This window comes from Pristis pectinata, chromosome 33 (assembly GCF_009764475.1).
Source record: "Pristis pectinata isolate sPriPec2 chromosome 33, sPriPec2.1.pri, whole genome shotgun sequence".
Taxonomy (NCBI): Eukaryota; Metazoa; Chordata; class Chondrichthyes; order Rhinopristiformes; family Pristidae; genus Pristis; species Pristis pectinata.
The window spans coordinates 9,271,723-9,290,026 of NC_067437.1; the positions used below are offsets into that span (position 1 = coordinate 9,271,723).

At 42.4% G+C, this 18,304-nt stretch overlaps 1 protein-coding gene across 1 annotated transcript in view; it reads right to left on the bottom strand.

Annotated features, from left to right (window-relative positions):
* ap2a1 (adaptor related protein complex 2 subunit alpha 1) overlaps positions 1 to 3,024 on the bottom strand; it is a 58,336-nt gene extending 55,312 nt beyond the window's left edge. The window contains 1 exon segment of the mRNA XM_052042933.1: positions 2,823 to 3,024. Within this exon segment, the coding sequence (XP_051898893.1) occupies positions 2,823 to 2,889 (67 nt within the window). The 5' untranslated portion in view covers positions 2,890 to 3,024.
* Between the last annotated feature and the right edge of the window lie 15,280 nt (positions 3,025 to 18,304).

Sequence of the window (18,304 nt, forward strand, 5' to 3'; positions counted from 1 at the left end):
GATAGTAAATGGTAAAAGGATGGGAGTCAGAGGTGGTGGGGTTTGAGATTTTTTTCTAAGCATACAGAAGTAGTGGGACACTGGATCCCTCTGCCTGAAGATGCGATAGAGGCAGAAGCCCTGATTACATTTAACGTAGCTGGATGGGCTGTAACCATCGACGCTACTGAAAGGTGGGAAGAAGGAATAGATTAAGTAACTTCGTTTTTTTTTTGGCCTGCAAAGTGGGGCTGAATGGCTTCCTGTGTTCTAAATTTCTGATTCTATTACAACAGTGACAGTACTTCAAAAATTCTTCATTGATGGGAAAGCACTTTGGTACACCCCAAAGTCAAAAAAGGCATTTATGGAAATGCAAGTCTTTTTGCATGACACTTTCCAAAGAATATTAACTGCTGTTTAAGGAGCTCACACACTGCTGTCCGCCTGCACTCACAACTATACAAGTGCACTCCCACCAGTTTAATAACAGGACTCAAAATAATTGGTCCAGCCTGATGCGACAATGAGGCTTGAACAATGGATGCAGCTTGGGATCTTTGATCTTTAATTACAGTTTTGATCAAAGATTTGCTATTCTCCTCAGGAGATAGTTTTCCATCCATAAAAACTCTGCCAGCTGCAATTGCAACCCTCAGCAACTAGTATGCAAACATACTACACTGAATTCATAGGCTGATGTGCTGTAATTGCCCAGTGGGTTACCGTATTTTGTGGACCCTATGAAAATTGGAGACAGACACAGATTTATATACCTTAGAAGTAGACCAGCTGACCATTCTCACAACCTCTGGCTCTTTCCAACAGATGAATTTGGTCCCAACCTTCCAACTATTTTCTGACATTCTTTTATTTCTTTCAATATTGATTCATTTCACTTTTAAAAACTACTCTGAATCCCTCAGAAATAGTAAGGAATAATATTGACACATTTGAAATGGCCAGGGCAGATCTCAATACTAGCAGTGGCCAAGCAGATAATGGAACCACCTGCCACACTGATCTGAAGATCCCACATTCACCTCTCCCATTCTGTGGCAAGCTGGCCAAGCTCAGACAGGTGGGTCACTATGAGCAAATATAGTGCTCCTGACCCATGAAGTGAAAGATGGTATGTCATAATTGACCAGTGAGCTTACGATGAAGCAAGACGGAAGGAAGGGAAAAGAGAGAAACCATCTGCTAAACTTCTACTGACCAAAATCAAACGATCTCCAACAGAAAATGCAAACATCGAGATCATATGGCTCAGGGGACGATCTACGTTTTCATATGCAGAATACTCAGGCAAGTTGCATTCTGGTGGCTAATGAATTGCACCAAAACAGTAAATTTGTGCAAACTTACAGGAAAGGAACAAAAGCACACATGGCAGATCTGAACAAACAACTTCTGAAGGACTTTGGCTTAGCAATTTTGCTAAATAAAAACACTAAAGCAGACAGTGGGATGTCCCAATAACATTCTGGTCCTTTTGCGATTACTCTTGGAGGACTGGGATTGTGACATAATGTTTTACACAAATGTGAACATAGCTGTCCCCATTAACCTGGAATTACTTAATGATAAAAAAGTGAACAGTTTAATGCACACTGATGGCAATGGATTCAGCAGGCCATCAATAGAGCATTGCTGGGGCTTTGCAATCCACTCCATTGCAAGTAAATTGGGTACAGTTCTAAAACACAAGAAGGAGGACACATTATCGTAGAACTGGAGAAGTGTACAGTCATTAACATTTTTAAGTGGTCTCATATATAAGAGCCGTACTTGTGACTCTGATGTTGATGGTCAAGGTTCAATACTAATCAAGCCTATTGAGAAATAAGGAAATAGTGCAGCCGGCAGGCTCTACACCAGGATTGAAGTAGTTTCCAGTGCATTAACCACAGATTTTGCGATGAATGCAGTCAACAACCTCACAACATCCTCACCGATTTGATCTTGCTAGATAAGCAGGCACTCCACCACATTAACCCAAGTAAGCAATCTCATTGTTATGAACAAAACGCTGAAGGGGACTAAAAGCCTTGCTTTTGCCCTTGCAACAGTCAATCTCCCTACATTAATTTGACTTTGGGGCATCTTATTCAATGACAGGTCCTGCATTTTGAGCACCAGCATTCATTGTTGTATTCATTTATCTGCAACCTCTCCAGCCCTACTGTATATTACTGATTGGTTTAGGGACGAAATAAAAAGAACAAATGCAATGATTAGATAAGGTTATCGTGAGGAGAGGGGGAGAGGCAACAGCACTCGATAGGCTACCCTATTAGCGGTATTCCTGTTCCTTTTTAAAATGGAGTGCTGTGCCCACAACAAGGCACATGCCACCCAACCCTCCCAGGGCAGAACTAGCACGATTGGCCACGTCTGTTGAGCACAGCAAAAGACCCTTTCTTGGGGCGAGGAGGAGGAGGAGGGAGTGAGATTGGGGCACCCTGTACCACCCCACCGTGGCTGCCTCAACGTACCCCACATCCAGCCACCACCCTCACACACACACACACACTGGAATCAGTCCAAGAAAACACCCCGTGGCACTACCACCGCCATGGGGTGTGACGGTACTCCTCGGCATCACCGTCACCGGGAGCGACAGCGCTCCGCGGCATCACCGTGGAAACCGTGCAACCTCCCCCCCACCCCAACCCAACCCAACCCAACCCCCCAGCAATGCCCAAATAAAAAATGATGCATAGATTAAAACTGATTAATTAAAAGGGGGATAATCAATATGAAGAAGGAGGTAAATGAATTATAAATGAACTGAAGGACGCCCCCACCCACTCCCCAAAAATCCATCTGCAGGCACTTACAGTTCCTAATGTCAGAGATAAACACCGCCAACCCCCTCATCCCATCGCCTTTGGACACGGCAGGCATCTTCTCGGGTTACAATCTACCGCCTGAGCCGAGAGAATCGGGCGTAAGGCAGCGGGCAAGCGGCAGGGACTTTTACAATGAGAATTTCACACCAGGCCTCGGTCTGCCTGTCACTGGGCGCCTGGATCAGCAGGCCGGAACTAGGCGGGAACTGAGCTACCCACCCCACCCCCTTCCGCTGGCCTTGTTGGGCAATATAACCGTCAATCATAGATTTCTATTGTATAATTGCTTAAAGTTAACGTCACTCATTATAACCTACAAAAACTATTGGTTAAACTCATGTCAATCAGGGCTGTGTGTATTGGCAACCCTCCTTCACAGCTAATTGGTTAACTGGTACGTCAATTACAATTTTCTTATAGTTTATTGGACTATTTTAACATCTATCAAGCTATGTTCTGGAATCCATTGGCTAAGAAGAGACAGTACCACTTGGTGGGTAGGACCTATTCGTATTTTCTTCCTTGACTGAACAAGACGCTTGTCTGTCAAAATATTTGGAAGTCTAATTGGCTGGTTCGTTGCCCGTGGGTGGGTGGGTTATGCGGTTGTCATGATGTCGGGAATGAGGCGCGGAGGCGGGAAGAGAGGATGGAGCGTCATGTCACTGAACGAATTACCAATTTGAACAAAAAGTTAAGCATCGCGTTTGCTTTTAAAGTTATGGCGAATAATATTTTCCGTGCAGCTGTTATTACTAATGCAATCAATTTGATTGGATGATAAACGACTTCGAACGGAAGTACCGACTTCGTAAATCGCTGAATGGTTAGAAAACCTGCCAATAACTCTCGTTGCGCTTGTTGATTGCCCGGGAGGCCTGTCAATCATGCCGGAGGCTCACTGGCAATGGCAAGGCTTGAATTAGTGGAATGGAACTTTCTTCAAACTCAGGAGGTTCGCAGTTGTTATGTTGGTCAATGTTACTTCCAGTTAATCAGTGGGCCAACTTTAACCCTTGACTGGTGCAAAAGGAGTCATGAATTGGTGCAAATATGAGCTAATTGGACTGAATTCACAGTGCAGAAACAAGCCATTTGGCCTAATGCTCTATATAAACCCACTTACTTCACTCGTGCATCATTTTTTTTATCCTCGTACATTTGACTAGCTCCTCTTTAAATGTTTCCAGACCATTCACTTCAACCACTCCCTGTGGGAGCACTTTCCACATGCTCACTTCTGTAGATAAAGCTATTTCTCCAGAATTCTTTATTGGCTATCCTGCATTTATAAGCTACCAGTTCTCGTCTCCCTGGCAATAGAATGCATGTTTTCTATGCTTACCCCATCAAAAATGGTCAGTAAAATACCCTCAGGGTTTGTTTGAATCCAAAGGATTCAAGTTTTTTTTTCATGCCAGTGTCCTGACTTGCCACCCTCTGGAAATTAGAACATTGCATTGTCTGATTTGAAATTGGGTTGAACTATAATTGGGTAGGGTCTACTTCAAATTTGGAAAGTTTACATTCTTTTTTTATTTTGCTTCATTGAAAATTTTCCTTCCATGGTGTGCTTCAGTCTCCATCCTCATGCCTCCTACACCATTCTCAAGTCCTGCTCCTCCAGCCCAAACACCACATTCCATCAGGATTCTGTGTTATCGCATTCCTTTCACTCATCCTTGGGACCTTTTTTCTTTCATTGACATGAGTCAGGATTGCTCCTGAGTCTCTGGACTGTAAGGCACTAACTGCTGCACCAGCATTCTGTGCTCTGTGCCACCATGACACCTTACCTAAGAAAGGATGTACTTGTCATGGAGGGAGTGCAGAAAGGATTAACTAGACTGGTTCTAGGAATGGTGGGTTTGCCATATGAGAAAAGATGGAATAGATTAAGCCTGTATTCTGCAACATTTAGGAGAGAAAGTCTCATTGAAACAACATTTTTACAGGTTTAACAGGCTGGATGTAGGGAGGATATTTCCACTGGCTTTGAAGTTAGAAACAGGAATCACAGTCTTGAAATATTAAGAGCAAGCGGGTAACCAAGGAAAGAGTAGGGCCTATTTAGGACCAAAATGGCAATCTGTGCATGGAGCTAGAGAATGTAGGTGAGATACTTCTCATCTGTATTCACTAAGGTGAAGGACATTGTAGTTGGAGAATTCAGGGAGGGGGTGACAGTGAAATCCTAGAACAATTTAGATGTCTTAGTGGGCTTAAAGGTGGATAAATCCCCAGGTCCTGAGGAGATGTATCCCAGCTGAAATGGGAGGCAAGGTAGGAGGTTTTAAGATCTTTGCTAGCCACAGGTGAGAAGCCAGATATCTGAGGACAGCAAATGTGGTACCTTTATTCAGTATGGGCTTCAGGAATGAGCCAAGTAATTATAGGCTAGAGAGTTTAACAGCCGTGTTAGGGAAATTATTGGATGTATTTCTGGGGGACATGGTTACACTACACCTGAAAAGATATGGATTAGTCAAACTTTGTGAGGGGGAGATCCTGTCTGACTAATTTTTTTGAAGAGGTAACAAAAGGTGTTGAATGAGGGAAGTGTGGCTGATGTCTTCTACATGGAATTCATCAAAGCCTTTGACAAGTACCTCATGGGAAACTGATCTAAAAAGTTAATCCAGGATCCAAGGAAAATTACAAATTGAATGCAAGACTGGCTTGGTAATAGGAGGCAGATGGTGGAGTTGGAGGGTTATTTTTGTGATTAGAAGCTTGTGACTGATGGTGTACCACAGGGATCGATACTGGAACCGTTACTGGTTACCATAAACATTAACAATTTAGATATGAATATTGGAAGTATGGTTAATAAGTCTGCAGATGATACAAAAAGTGGTGTTGATGGTGAAGAGTGTAGCTGTAGGCTACAGGATGATGTTAATTGGTTGGTAAAATGAATGGAGCAATGGCAGATGGAATTTAGTCTTGATAAATGTGAGATGATGCACTTTGGGAGGACTAATACTGCTAGGATGTTCACAATGAATGGCAGGGCTTAAAGAGTATTGGTGTACAAGAATCCCTGAAGGTGGTAAAGAAGGCATTGGGGATACCTGCTTTCATTAGCCGCAACATAAAATATAACAGCAGGGATATGGTACAACTTTATAAAATATTGGTTAGGCCACAGCTGGACTAATGTGTGCAGTTCTGGTAGCCACACTAGAGGAAGGATGTTATTTGCACTGGAGAAGGAGCAGAGGGCATTCACCAGGATGTTATTTTTGCAATTGAGCTTTTCAGTTATGAGGAGAGACAGGATAGGCTGGGTTTATTTTCTTTGGAGCAGAGGTGACTGAGGCAGGACTTAGTGGTATATAAAATTATGAGAGGGAAAAATAGAGTAGATAGTACGAGACTATTCCCTGTACCAGAGATTTCAAAAACTAGAGGGCACAGGTTTAGGGTAAAGGATAAGAAGTTTACCTGGGAAGAACTTTTCCACTTGGAAAGTGATTAGAACCTGGAACACACTGTCTGAGTGGCAGCAGGTACTCTTACAACATTTAAGAAGTATCTAGATGAGCACTTGAATCACCAAGTCATGGAAGGCCAGAAAGCTACCAAGTATTGGTAAATGTGATGAGGATAGATTGGTGCTTGATTGGTGAATGTGTTAGGTAAAGGACCTGTTTCTGTTGTTACGAGCCAGGTTGCTCTTTGGTGAGTGTCCCTTTAAGGCACCTGGATGGTAGTGCAGTAGTGTGTGTGTGGCTTTATCTGACTGCTACGAGTGGGAGCAGAAAAAGCGTCTATAACTGGAATGATGTACGAGTCTGAAGGCGGATTTCACTGACGTGCTGGCAACTGCACAGACAGAGAGAGAGAGAGAGATTGACATAAGAATTGGTAGCACTGACTGACAGTCTCTGTATCTACAAGTGAAACACAATCGTTGTGACTGTCACCTTACAAATCCATGTATGGATTATTGGAGCAATCTGTGGAGTCCACTTTGTCGTTAACCTGTATCAGGAATCAAGTATATCTGTGGGCGGCCACATATCGAGTGCCCTCGAAGTGGCAGATATCTCTGACTAAAAGCAACAGAGTTCTTCGGCGATTGGGGTGTCGTATTGGTTCCATCAGGGAACTTGTGGAATTCGTAAACTGCTCTCTACATTCCCTCTACATTCTAACTTGGTTTTCAAAAGCCTTTGCTTATCGTTTTGCTTCATGACTTGCTGAACTGAACTTTAAGAACTGTTTCCAGACTTGGGGTTTGGGAACCTGCCACACACACACACTTTGGGTTATTTTGGTTAGTGTCTGATATCTAATGTTTTTATTTCTCTTATTATTACAAATAGTTATTAATAAGTAGGTTCTAACATTTAAACATGGCTCGTTGTGTTTCTGTTGTTGCTGGTATGTAACACTGTGCTGTCTAACTGTGACTCTATATAATTGCTGTAAGACATCTTTTCTCTCACACTCAAATCCTCTTGTAGTAACATGAATTCCTAATTGCTTGCTGTATCTGCACATTAACTTTCACTAAGTTGTGTACAATTACATCCAGATCCCTGTGAGCAACACCTTTCAATCTCTCACCACTTTTCTATTTATTTCTACCAAAGTAGGTGATGTTTTTTCCATAGGCACAAGAGATCCTGCAGATGCTGGAATCTGGGGCAACACAACTCGGGTCAGGCAGCATCTATGGCGGGAAATAAACAGTTGACGTTTCGGGTTGAGACCCTTCATCAGGACTGGAAAGGGAGAGGACAGAAGCCAGAATAGGAAGATCGGGGGAGGGGGAGGAGCACAGGTGGCAGGTGATAGGTGAGTCCAGGTGAGAGGGGAAAGGTAGGTGGGTGGGGGAGGGGGGAATGAAAGGGAGTGATGCAAGAAGCTGAGAGGTGATAGGTAGAAGATCCAAAGGGCTGAAGAAGGAATCCGGCAGGAGAGGGTTGTAGGCCATTGGGAAAAAGGGAAGGAGGTGGGAAATTGATGGGCAGGTCATGAGGGTGGGGGAGTGTAAAGAGAAGGGGTGAGGGGGCCACAGGAATGAGGGAAGACAAAGTGGGGGGGAGAAAAGGAGAGTGGGGGAGAGGGAGGGTTCACCAGAAGTTAGAGAAACCAATACTGAGACCGTCAGGTTGGAGACTACCAAGGTGGAATATGAGGTGCTCCTCCAACCTGCGTCTGGCCTCAACGTGGCAGTAGAGGAAGCCGTGGATAGACGTGTCAGTATGGGAGTGGGATGTGGAATTGAAGTGGCTGGTCACCGGGAGATCCTTGCTTTTGCGGCAGACGGAGTGAAGGTGCTCAACGAAGTGGTCACCCAATCTGGCATGGACTAAGGTCCTCAATGTCATCCCAGACGCTCCTTCTCCATTTTGAGCAGAGGTTCCCAAATGTTGGCAGGAATGTTGTACCTTTTCAAGAAAGTTTTGAAAACATCCTTGAATCTTTTTCTCTGTCACCTGGTCTTCTCTTGCTGTGATAGAATTCAGGATAGAGCATCTGTTTTGGGAATCTGGTAACAATGGGGCCTACCCAATGGAGATCACTGAGTGTAACTCGGACCTCAGTGCTGGGAATGTTGGCCTGGGAGAGAACACCAACATTGGTTTGCTTATCCTTTCTGTGTATTACGAGGATTTTGCAGAGGCAGCCTGATAAATTTTACTGTTGCAAATATTTACTTTTCAATCCATGATTGTAATCCATAATGGATCCCAAAATGTAGCTGTGTTGTGATTAGGTTTATGCTCTGCCTATATTTGTGTTGGGATGTATGCTCATACTTCAAGTATTATCAGACAAGCAAATTCCTTTGGCACACTACAAAAAATGTATTTCAAAGTCAATTGTTACTCATCAACTAGGAGTACAAGTGCATGATTCCCTGTAATAGACAGGATGATGAAGAAGGCTTTTGGCACGTTGGCCATCAGTCAGGGCAGTGAGTATAGAAGTTGGGATGTTATTTTGCAGTTGTACAGGACATTGGTGAGGCCGCATTTGGAATATCGTGTTCAGTTTTGATCACCCTGCTATAGGAAAGATGCCATTAAACTGGAAAGAGTGAAGTGGAGATTTACAAGGATGTTGCCAGAACTCAAGGTACTGAGTTATGCAGAGAAGTTGAACAGGTTGGGACTTTATTCATTTGTGCATAGGAGAATAAGGAGTGATCTTGTTAGAGGTGAATAAAATCATGAGAGGCATAGATAGGGTGAATGAGCACAGTCTTTTTTTGGGTTGGGGAACAACTCCCTGACCTTTACCCTTGCCTTGGAGAGGGATAGGAGCAGAAGATATGGGAAAGTATTTAATTGGGGGAGGGGGAATTATGATGCTATTAGGCAGGAATTTGGGAATGTAAATTGGGAGCAGATGTACTCAGGGAAATGCACAATGGAAATGTGGAGGTTGTTTAGAAATCACTTGCAGGGGGTTCTGGATAGGCTTGTCCCATTGAGGCAGGAAAAGGATGGTAGGGTGAAGGAACCATGGTTGACAAGAGAGATGGAATATCTAATGAAGAGGAAGAAAGAAGCTTACTTAAGGCTCAGGAAGCAAGGATCAGACAGGGCTCTGGACAGCTACTAAGTAGCCAGGTGGGAGCTTAAGAATGAACTTAGGAGAGCTAGATGGGGGCATGAGAAGGTCCTGGTGAGTAGGATTAAGGAAAACCCCAAGGCGTTCTACTCGTGTATGAAGAACAGGAGGATGACTAGAATGAAGGTAGGACCAATTAGGGATAGAGGAGGATACATGTGCCTGGAGTTGGAGGAGGTAGGGGAGGTCCTTAATGAATACTTTGCTTAAGTATTCACCTGTGAGAGAGAACTTGACATTTGTGAGGACAGCGTAAAACAGGCTGATAAATTAGAAAATGTCGATGTTAAGAAGGAGGATGTGCTGGAACTTTTGAAAAACATCAGGATAGATAAGTCCCCGGGGCTGGACAGGATATATCCCAGGATACTACGGGAAGAGATTTCTAAGCCCTTGGTGATGATCTTTGTGTCCTCACTGGCCACAAGATGATTGGAGGGTGACAGATGTTATTCCTTTGTTCAAGAAAGGGAGTAGGGTTAACCCTGGGAATTATAGACCAGTGAGTCTTACTTCAGTGGTGGGAAAATTATTGGAAAAGATTATTAGGGACAGGATTTAAGAGCATTTGGAGAAGCATAGTCTGATTAGGTATAGTCAGCATGGCTTTGTAAGGGGCAGGTCGTGCCTCACGAGCTTGATTGAATTCTTTGATGATGTGACAAAACACATTGATGAGAGTAGAGCAGTGGATGTGGTGTATATGGACTTTAGTAAGGCATTTGATAAGGTTCCTCATGATAGGCTCATTCAGAAGGTCGGGAGGCATGGGATCCAGGGAAACTTGGCTGTGTGGATTCAGAATTGGCTCGCCCATAGAAGGCAGAGGGTTTTTTTAGATGGAGCGTATTCTACCTGGAGGTCAGTGACCAGTGGTGTTCCACAGGGATCTGCTCTGGGACCTCTGCTCTTTGCAATTTTTATAAATGATGGATGAGGAAGTGGAAGGGTGGGTGAGTAAGTTTGCAGATGACATGGAGGTTGGTGGTGTGGTGTTGTGTATAGTGTAGGTGGTTGTTGAGGGTTACAAGGGGACATAGATAGGATGCAAAGCTGGGCTGAGAAGTGGCAGATGGAGTTCAACCCGGAAAAGTGTGAAGTGATTCACTTTGGGAGGTCAAATTTGAAGGCAGAATACAGGGTTAATGGCAGGATTCTTAGCAGTGTGGAGGAACAGAGGGATCTTGGGGTCCAAATCCATAGATTCCTCAAAGTTTCCGCGCATTGATAAGGTTGTTAAGAAGGCGTATGGTGTGTTGGCCTTCATTAGTTGGGGGATTGAGTTCAAGAGCCGCGAGGTAATGTTGCAGCTCTATAAAACCCTGGTTAGATCACAGTTAGAATATTGTGTTTAATTCCGGTCGCCTCACTATATGTGGAAGCTTTAGAAAGGGTGCAGAGGAGATTTACCAGGATGCTACCTGTCTTATGAGGATAGGTTGAGTGAGCTGGGGCTTTTCTCTTTGGAGCGAAGGAGGATGAGAGGTGACCTGATAGAGGTGTAAAAAATGATAAGAGGCATAGATGAGCCGGAGACTTTTCCCCAGGGTGGAAATGGCTAACACAAGGGGGCATAATTTTAAGGTGATTGGAGGAAAGTACAGGGGGTTATCAGACGTAAGTTTTTTTTACACAGAGAGTGGTGGGTGCGTGGAACGTGCTGCCAGGGTTCTGGTAGAGGTAGATACATTAGGGACATTTAAGAGACTCTTAGATAGGTGCATGAAAAATGGAGGGGTATGTGGGAAGGAATGGTTAGATTGATCTTAGGTCAACGCAACATCGTAGGCTGAAGGGCCTGTACTGTGCTGTAATGTTCTATGTTCTAAGAACTAGAGATAGGTTTAGGGTAAGAGGGAAGAGATTTAATAGGAACTTGAGGGGCAACTTTTTCACCTGCTGGGTGGTCAGTATATGGAATGAGCCGCCAGAGGAAGTGGTTGAGGCAGGTACATTAACAACTTTTAAAAGGAACTTGGAAAGATACATGGATGGGAAAGGTTTAGAGGGATATGGGCCAAACGTGGGTAACTGGGAGTAGCTGGACCAGTTGGGCTGAAGGGCCTGTTTCCGCGCTGTATGGCTCTATAACTTTAGGTAGGATCCCACAATTTACATGAAAGACTCAACAACAGAAATTAATTTGTATTTGACCTCCAGATTGGTGACAGAAATATCAGCCTCACATTTGCCTCTGGGTCTGTCTATCCATGAATTACAGCTTTTATTATTTTGAAGGAAAGAAGTAGTAGTTATACACAATTTTAAACAATTTTAAGAGTGCAAAATAACACATTCTTAGGCAGTCCCTTAGGATGAAGGATGACATACATCAGTAGTAGCTTTCTCACTCAATTCAACGTGCTCACAGGCAGCGTATCAGGTTTGAGGGAGCATACTCCGAGACTAAAAATTGCACCTGTGACATTTCTGGAAAAGTTTAAAATGTGTACCCTGTTCTCAAACCTCACCTGAAAAATGTAAAAGCACATCAAACTGTTAGCATCAGCTTAAAACTGAAAGTTGATGTTATTTATAAAAATTATTTCACCGAAGCAGTAGCTATAGCCAAATACTGAAAACACTTGCAAAGAAATAGATTGAATCTATCCATAAGAAGTTACAGTCTGTTTTCTAGAATACATCTCCTTTGGGTACCAAGGAGTATCACATGGTGCAAAGTTGTACTAAGCGATACAACAATCCTCCCTGAAAACACATAATTTGGTTGACAAGCAAAGTGAATTGAAACTAAAGATGTGAGAAGAATTTATGGTATTGGAGTCTAAATGCCACTGAATAAAATGCTGTCGGTCAGCAGATGGACTATTTATCAAACTCCGGACAAAGGTAGAAATACTGCATTTCAAGAGGCTTTATCAAAGCAGGATATCTTAGCCTACCTCTCAGCTAATGTAATGCTCGAAGTGTCATGATTGTTGTATTATGGTAAATATTGCAGGTGATTTGTGGACAGCAAGCTCCCGTAGGCTGAATATTACTAAAACATTATTTAGTGCTAATTAAGAAATAAATATATCCCAGAATAATGGGCAGAACGTCTCTACTTTTAACAGATTGTGTCATAGGATCTTTTTATCTCCAAATGAGAGGATAGGCCAGATTTTGGTTTAACACATGATCCAAAGTCAGCACATCAAAGGGTGCAGCAATCTTTCAAAATCATTCCAGCACTTACAATAGTGCATCAGAAGATAGTAGGTTTAGATCATAACATCCAAAGACCTGTGCCCATAATCTAGGTCAACATTCTAATGCCATATGGAAGGGGTGCTGTACTGGAAGTGATACCTTTCATATTTAAGCAAAGAGCTGGAAGGATAATAGGATGCTACCAGCCAGTTAGGAAGACGTCTGGAGTAGGAAGATGTTTGAAGATGTCATTAGTAACATGGTTAGAAAAATCATAATATAACTTACAAGAGTTAACACGGATATATAAAATGGAAATTGTGTTTAACACAGCAATTGAAGTTTTCATAGAATTTAATCAGGGGAACTAGGGGAAGCAGTGAAATTGGATTTTCAAAAATAAAGGTCAATAAAATATCACACGAGAAATTGTAACACAGAAATCCATATTCATATGACTGGCGATTAGCATGGACTGAGGTTTAATTAATGGCTAGAACAAAGTTTAGGAATAAATGGGCCATTTATAGGTTGGCAGGCTGTAACTAGTAACACAGCACAAGGATCAGTGATGGAGCCTGTGTCATTTATCAATGAGAGGACCAGGTGCTAGATATCCAAGGATGCTGACAAATCAAGCAAGGTGGAAGGGTAAACTGTGAGGGAATACACAGAAGCTGCACAGGGAATCTAGGCAAGTGAATGGATAAAAACATGGAGTATAATGTGGGAATTATGAAGTTACCTATATTTGCAGGAAAAATAGAAAAACATCTTTTATTTTTAAAAATTTGCTGAAAGACTGGGAAATGTTGGTATTGAGAAAGACAGATCCCCTTGTTTATAATCACAGAAAAGCAATTGACACGTTAGCCTGTCAGGTTTGGAGTAAAAGAGTAAAGAAATATCAATACAATTATAAGATCCTCTGTGAGACTACGCTCAGAATACCGGGTACAGACTTGGTCTCCTTCCTTATGGAAGAAGATATTTGTCTTAGAATACCACTGTACCAATTCTTGGGGTAGGGATGTTGGTTAACCTTTGAGGGGAGATTGTGTAAACTAGGCCTGTTTGTCCTAGAGTTTAGAAGACTGAGAGGTGATCTTGTTGAACCATATAAATATTAAATGACTTGACAGAATAGATGCTGTGAGGATGTTTATCCTGGCTGGGGAGTCATAACCTAAGCTTCATAGTCTCATAATGTGGGATTGACCAGTGAGTAATGAAATGAGGAGATATTTCTTCAGCCAGAGGATTGTAAATCTTTGAAATTCTTTTCCCGAGAGGAGTGTGGATATTCAGTCATTGGATATATTCAGGACTGATAAATAAATTCTTGAATATAAACAAAATTAATGAACATGTAGCTAGATGAAGGATCTCAACCCAAATCATCAACTGTCCACTTCCCTCCGCAGACGCTGCCTGGCCCACTGAGTTCCTCCAGCGGCTTGTTTTTTTGTGCCTCCATGTAGATAGCATGGTGGTTAAGTTCTTGGACAGTTATCCAACAGATCTGGATTATTGATCAAGAGACATAGTTGAACCCCACACGGCAGCTGATGAAGTTAAATTCAGCTCATTAAAAATATAGAATTTGTAAAAAACCATCACCATTAATGATTACCATGCTCACTGCTACCATCAGGCAGGAGGTACACAAGCCCGAAGTCCCACACCACCAAGTTCAGTATCAGCTACTTTCCCACAGCTATCAGGTTCTTGAACTGACCTGAACAATCCTAACCCTACCTCAGCAATGGAACACTATGGGCCACCTCTTTCACTCCCATGGACTTGTATCTCGGATTGTGTCTTTATTTTGCACTAATGTCTTGTTTTTGCATAGTCTTTTTTCTCTCTCTCTTCACTGTCTTGTATAATTTATATTCTGCGTGCTGTCTGTACCTAAGTGTCTGTGATGCTGCTGTAAGCAAGTTTTTCATTGTATCTGTACCTGACCGTACTTCTGCACATGACAATAAACCCAACTTGACTTGAAACTACCAGATTACCATTTGAAACTCTTCTATTTTTCTGATATTCTTCAGGGAAGAAAAGCGGCCTTCCCTACAAGTGCCTTCTGGTTGACTTATAACTAACATCTTTGGAAATGACCCAGCAACTGAGTCAAATCAAGAGCAATTAGTGATGGGCAATAGATGCTGGCCTTGCTAGTGATATTCACAGCCTGTGAAGAAATGAGTAACATTGTGGGAAAGCAGAATGAAGGTAAAGAATCACCCGTGATCTTGTTGGATGCTGGGAAGGGCTTATGCTTTTTTCAAAAGAGATCTCCAGCTGAGCCTATGCTTGCCCTTTCAGGTGGACTTAAAAGCTATCATGGCACTACTTCAAAGAAGAACAGGGCATTTGCCTCCTCCCCTTCATTCTGCAGTGTTGAACGCCATTTATTCCCCTAGGAAGCATCATTATAAACAAATAACCTGGTTATTATCTCAATGTGATCTTGCTATATGCATGATAGATTCCAGCATTACAACAAAGAGTATTTCTTTGTTTGTAAAAAGATTTTAAGAGGCCTGAGATTGTAAAGTGTGCTACAGAAATGAAAATTTTTCAGTCTCATTCCATTCTCCACGGGAAGGAGGTAATCCACAGCAGGCCAGGTGGCAATCAAGAACAGAACCCTAAAAGAATCTGCTAGTAGGCAGATGAAAGGTCAGTGATCATACTGCCATCTAAGCCACATGATCAGGAGATTACACACACTAAAGGTACTCAGAATCCATGCATTGAATGTCAGCACCTCCCAGTCTTTCATCCTTTTCAAAGGCTGATCTTCTAATTTTCCCACCAAAATGGAAGACTTCATGTTTATCCACACCCTAATCCATCTGTTATATCTTATTTCCCACTCTCTTAATCTGTCCATATCCTTTGCAACCTCTTTGTGAGCTACCAGCACTTCATCTTTCCACCAAGCTTTGTATTGTCAGCAGATTTGGACACATTGCTATGTCTTTTCATCAAAGCCATTGATATAGATTGGAGGTAGCCAAGGCCCGTAAGCTGGTGGTACCCCATTAATTGCAACCTGCCAACCCCAAAACAAGCTGTTTATCCCTTCTCTGTTTCCTGTCCATTTATAAATTCTCCTACTGGCCATCTTGCCTCTCCACTCTCAGTCTTGATGCAGGGTTTCGACCAACTCCTTTCCTCCCACAGATGCTGCTCGACCTGCTAACCTCCTCCAGCAGATTGTTTGTTGCTATCAATTCTCAGTCCGTGTTACTCTATGTTATTCCCAATCCTATGAACCTGAATTTTCTGAGGAAGTGGAATATATCTACAAAGTGTTAATTGTGGTGTATTTGTCAGCTCCCCAGGTTACAATTGCAGGGTGGTATCTACTTCCAATTTCCAACGTGGATCCTGTTTCATCTCTTCACTGGAAGATTTCAGGATCAACATTGTCATTTCAACGACCAACCACCAGAGGACACCGTGCAGCAAAAAGTGTCACAGTCTGTCAGTGTGTAACTAATGGTCACTGACACAGTTGTACAGTTTCGGGAGCACTTAAGTAAATAAGCCTTCCACCTACGTTTTGTCCTTTGCAATTAGTAATTGAGCAATCTAAAATAGTACTGACCCCAGTATCCACAAAATCAAAGTTGGCACTTTCATACAGCTTCTTCCTATGTTCATTAATCAAACCATAGGTATCTGTGCAACTTCCATCTTACCCACACCTCCCTCATTCCCACCTAGAACCATGCTCAGTGGCTTACATTAGTTCCGGGCACAGCAAAACCTTGATCTTAAAATTCTCATCCTTACTTTACAAATCCTTCAATGCCCTTGCATCCCCCTCCCTGCCTCCTCTAGCTGTCAGTCTTCAGGGATCTCTGTGTTCCTCCAACTACTGACTCTTGCCTTCCTGATTTTAATGGTTCCACTATTGGTAGCTATGCCTTCATCTGCCAAGGTCCTAAGCTCCGGCGTTCTCTCCTTAAACCTCTCTACCTTTCTTTCCCTTTTTCAAAAAAAAACCCTTTAAACCTTGACCAAGCTTTATCTCTCCTATGTGAATCAAATTTTGTTTGATAATTTCTCAAGTTCCGTTATGATGTTGTCTCTCATTAAATGTACTTTACAAGTTGCAGTTGTAATCACAAAATAGCCCAAGCAGCTTGTTTCTCAACCTCTTGGTGCAACGTAAATTAATTGCTGTCCATTATCTGCATGTGATCAGCAACTCTGACCTTTGCTTTACATAGAACTCTTCATCCCTCTGGCCTCTTGTATATCCCACGTTCCTTTGGGTCTTTTCTGTCCACCCAAGGAAGCAAGCTGTTTTTAACATCTTACCCAAAAATCAGCACCTCATAGTGCAGGACTCCCTTACAGCTCTGGTGATGTCAATCTGGATGACGTGCTCATACCTCTGACCTGTAAGCATTTTTGTATTGATTGATAGGATATTGGGCATGAACTAGGCCAGAGTTTAATGCAGATCCCTAACTGGAATTGAACTTACTATGAATAGGATTTTTCTACCTTGAACGTATCTGGTGAACCAGATATACTTATACAACAATCTAATGGTTTCACATCAATGGACTCTGTACTAACTCAATGTAACTGCACTGTGTAATGAATTGACCCATATGATTGGTATGCAAGACAAGTTTTTCACTGTACCTCGGTACAAGTGACAATAATAAACCAATACCAATACCAATACCAAAGTCGGCATTGCTGATGCTAATTTTTTTCTTAATTCAAGATTTCTGTAATTAAACTGAACTTAAATTCCACACCTACTATGGTGGGATTTGAACATATATCTCCAGATCATTAGTCTGTATCTCTAGATTATTAGCCCAATAACCTACCCACTCTGCCTACCTAATTGTATTTAGCTAGGCTATGGCTGACACTCAAAGGAGGAGTGTTACAGTGAGCAATCAGTTTAGAGTTAATAAAATCTACCATGGTGTTCAATATTGTAGGCTTAGTGTGGCAAAAATACTGACTTTGGTGTTGTGATGGTTGAAATGAGAGGAGTTGTTACTGGAGAAATCAACACATTTCCCAACCAGACCCATCTGCATGATTGGAAGCAACTGAATCAAGCTGCTTCCTGCAATACAGTGCTGATTGAAAGGAGTGACATTGGTCCAGTATTTGGGTGGGGAACGCCGTATACGAGAAACAATAGTTTTTTTTCTACAAAGCTGTAATCCTGGGATTAATTGCTTCTCAGTTGTATAGTAGGGACTTCATTGCAAATGTAAAGCAATTTCCAATTCAGGTCTTCCAATTCATTATTAAAAAATAAATGTTTCACGGTTCACGTGTTCCTCTCCAACCTCATCTGTTGCATTCGGCACCCTTGATGTGGCTTCCTCTACATTGGCGAGACCAAGCATAGACTAGGCAATCGTTTTGTGGAGCACCTGAGGTCTGTCTGCAGTGGCCATCTTGAGCTTCTAGTTGCGTGTCATTTCAACTCCTCTTCCCACTCCCGCACTGACCTGCCTGTCCTTGGCCTTCTCCACTGCTGCAGTGAGGCCAAGTGTAATTTAGAATAACACCTCATATTCAACGTGGGTAGTATACTACCCAGGATTACAGCTTTGTAGAAAAAAAACTATTGTTTCTCGTATACGGCGTTCCCCACCCAAATACTGGACCAATGTCACTCCTTTCAATCAGCACTGTATTGCAGGAAGCAGCTTGATTCAGTTGCT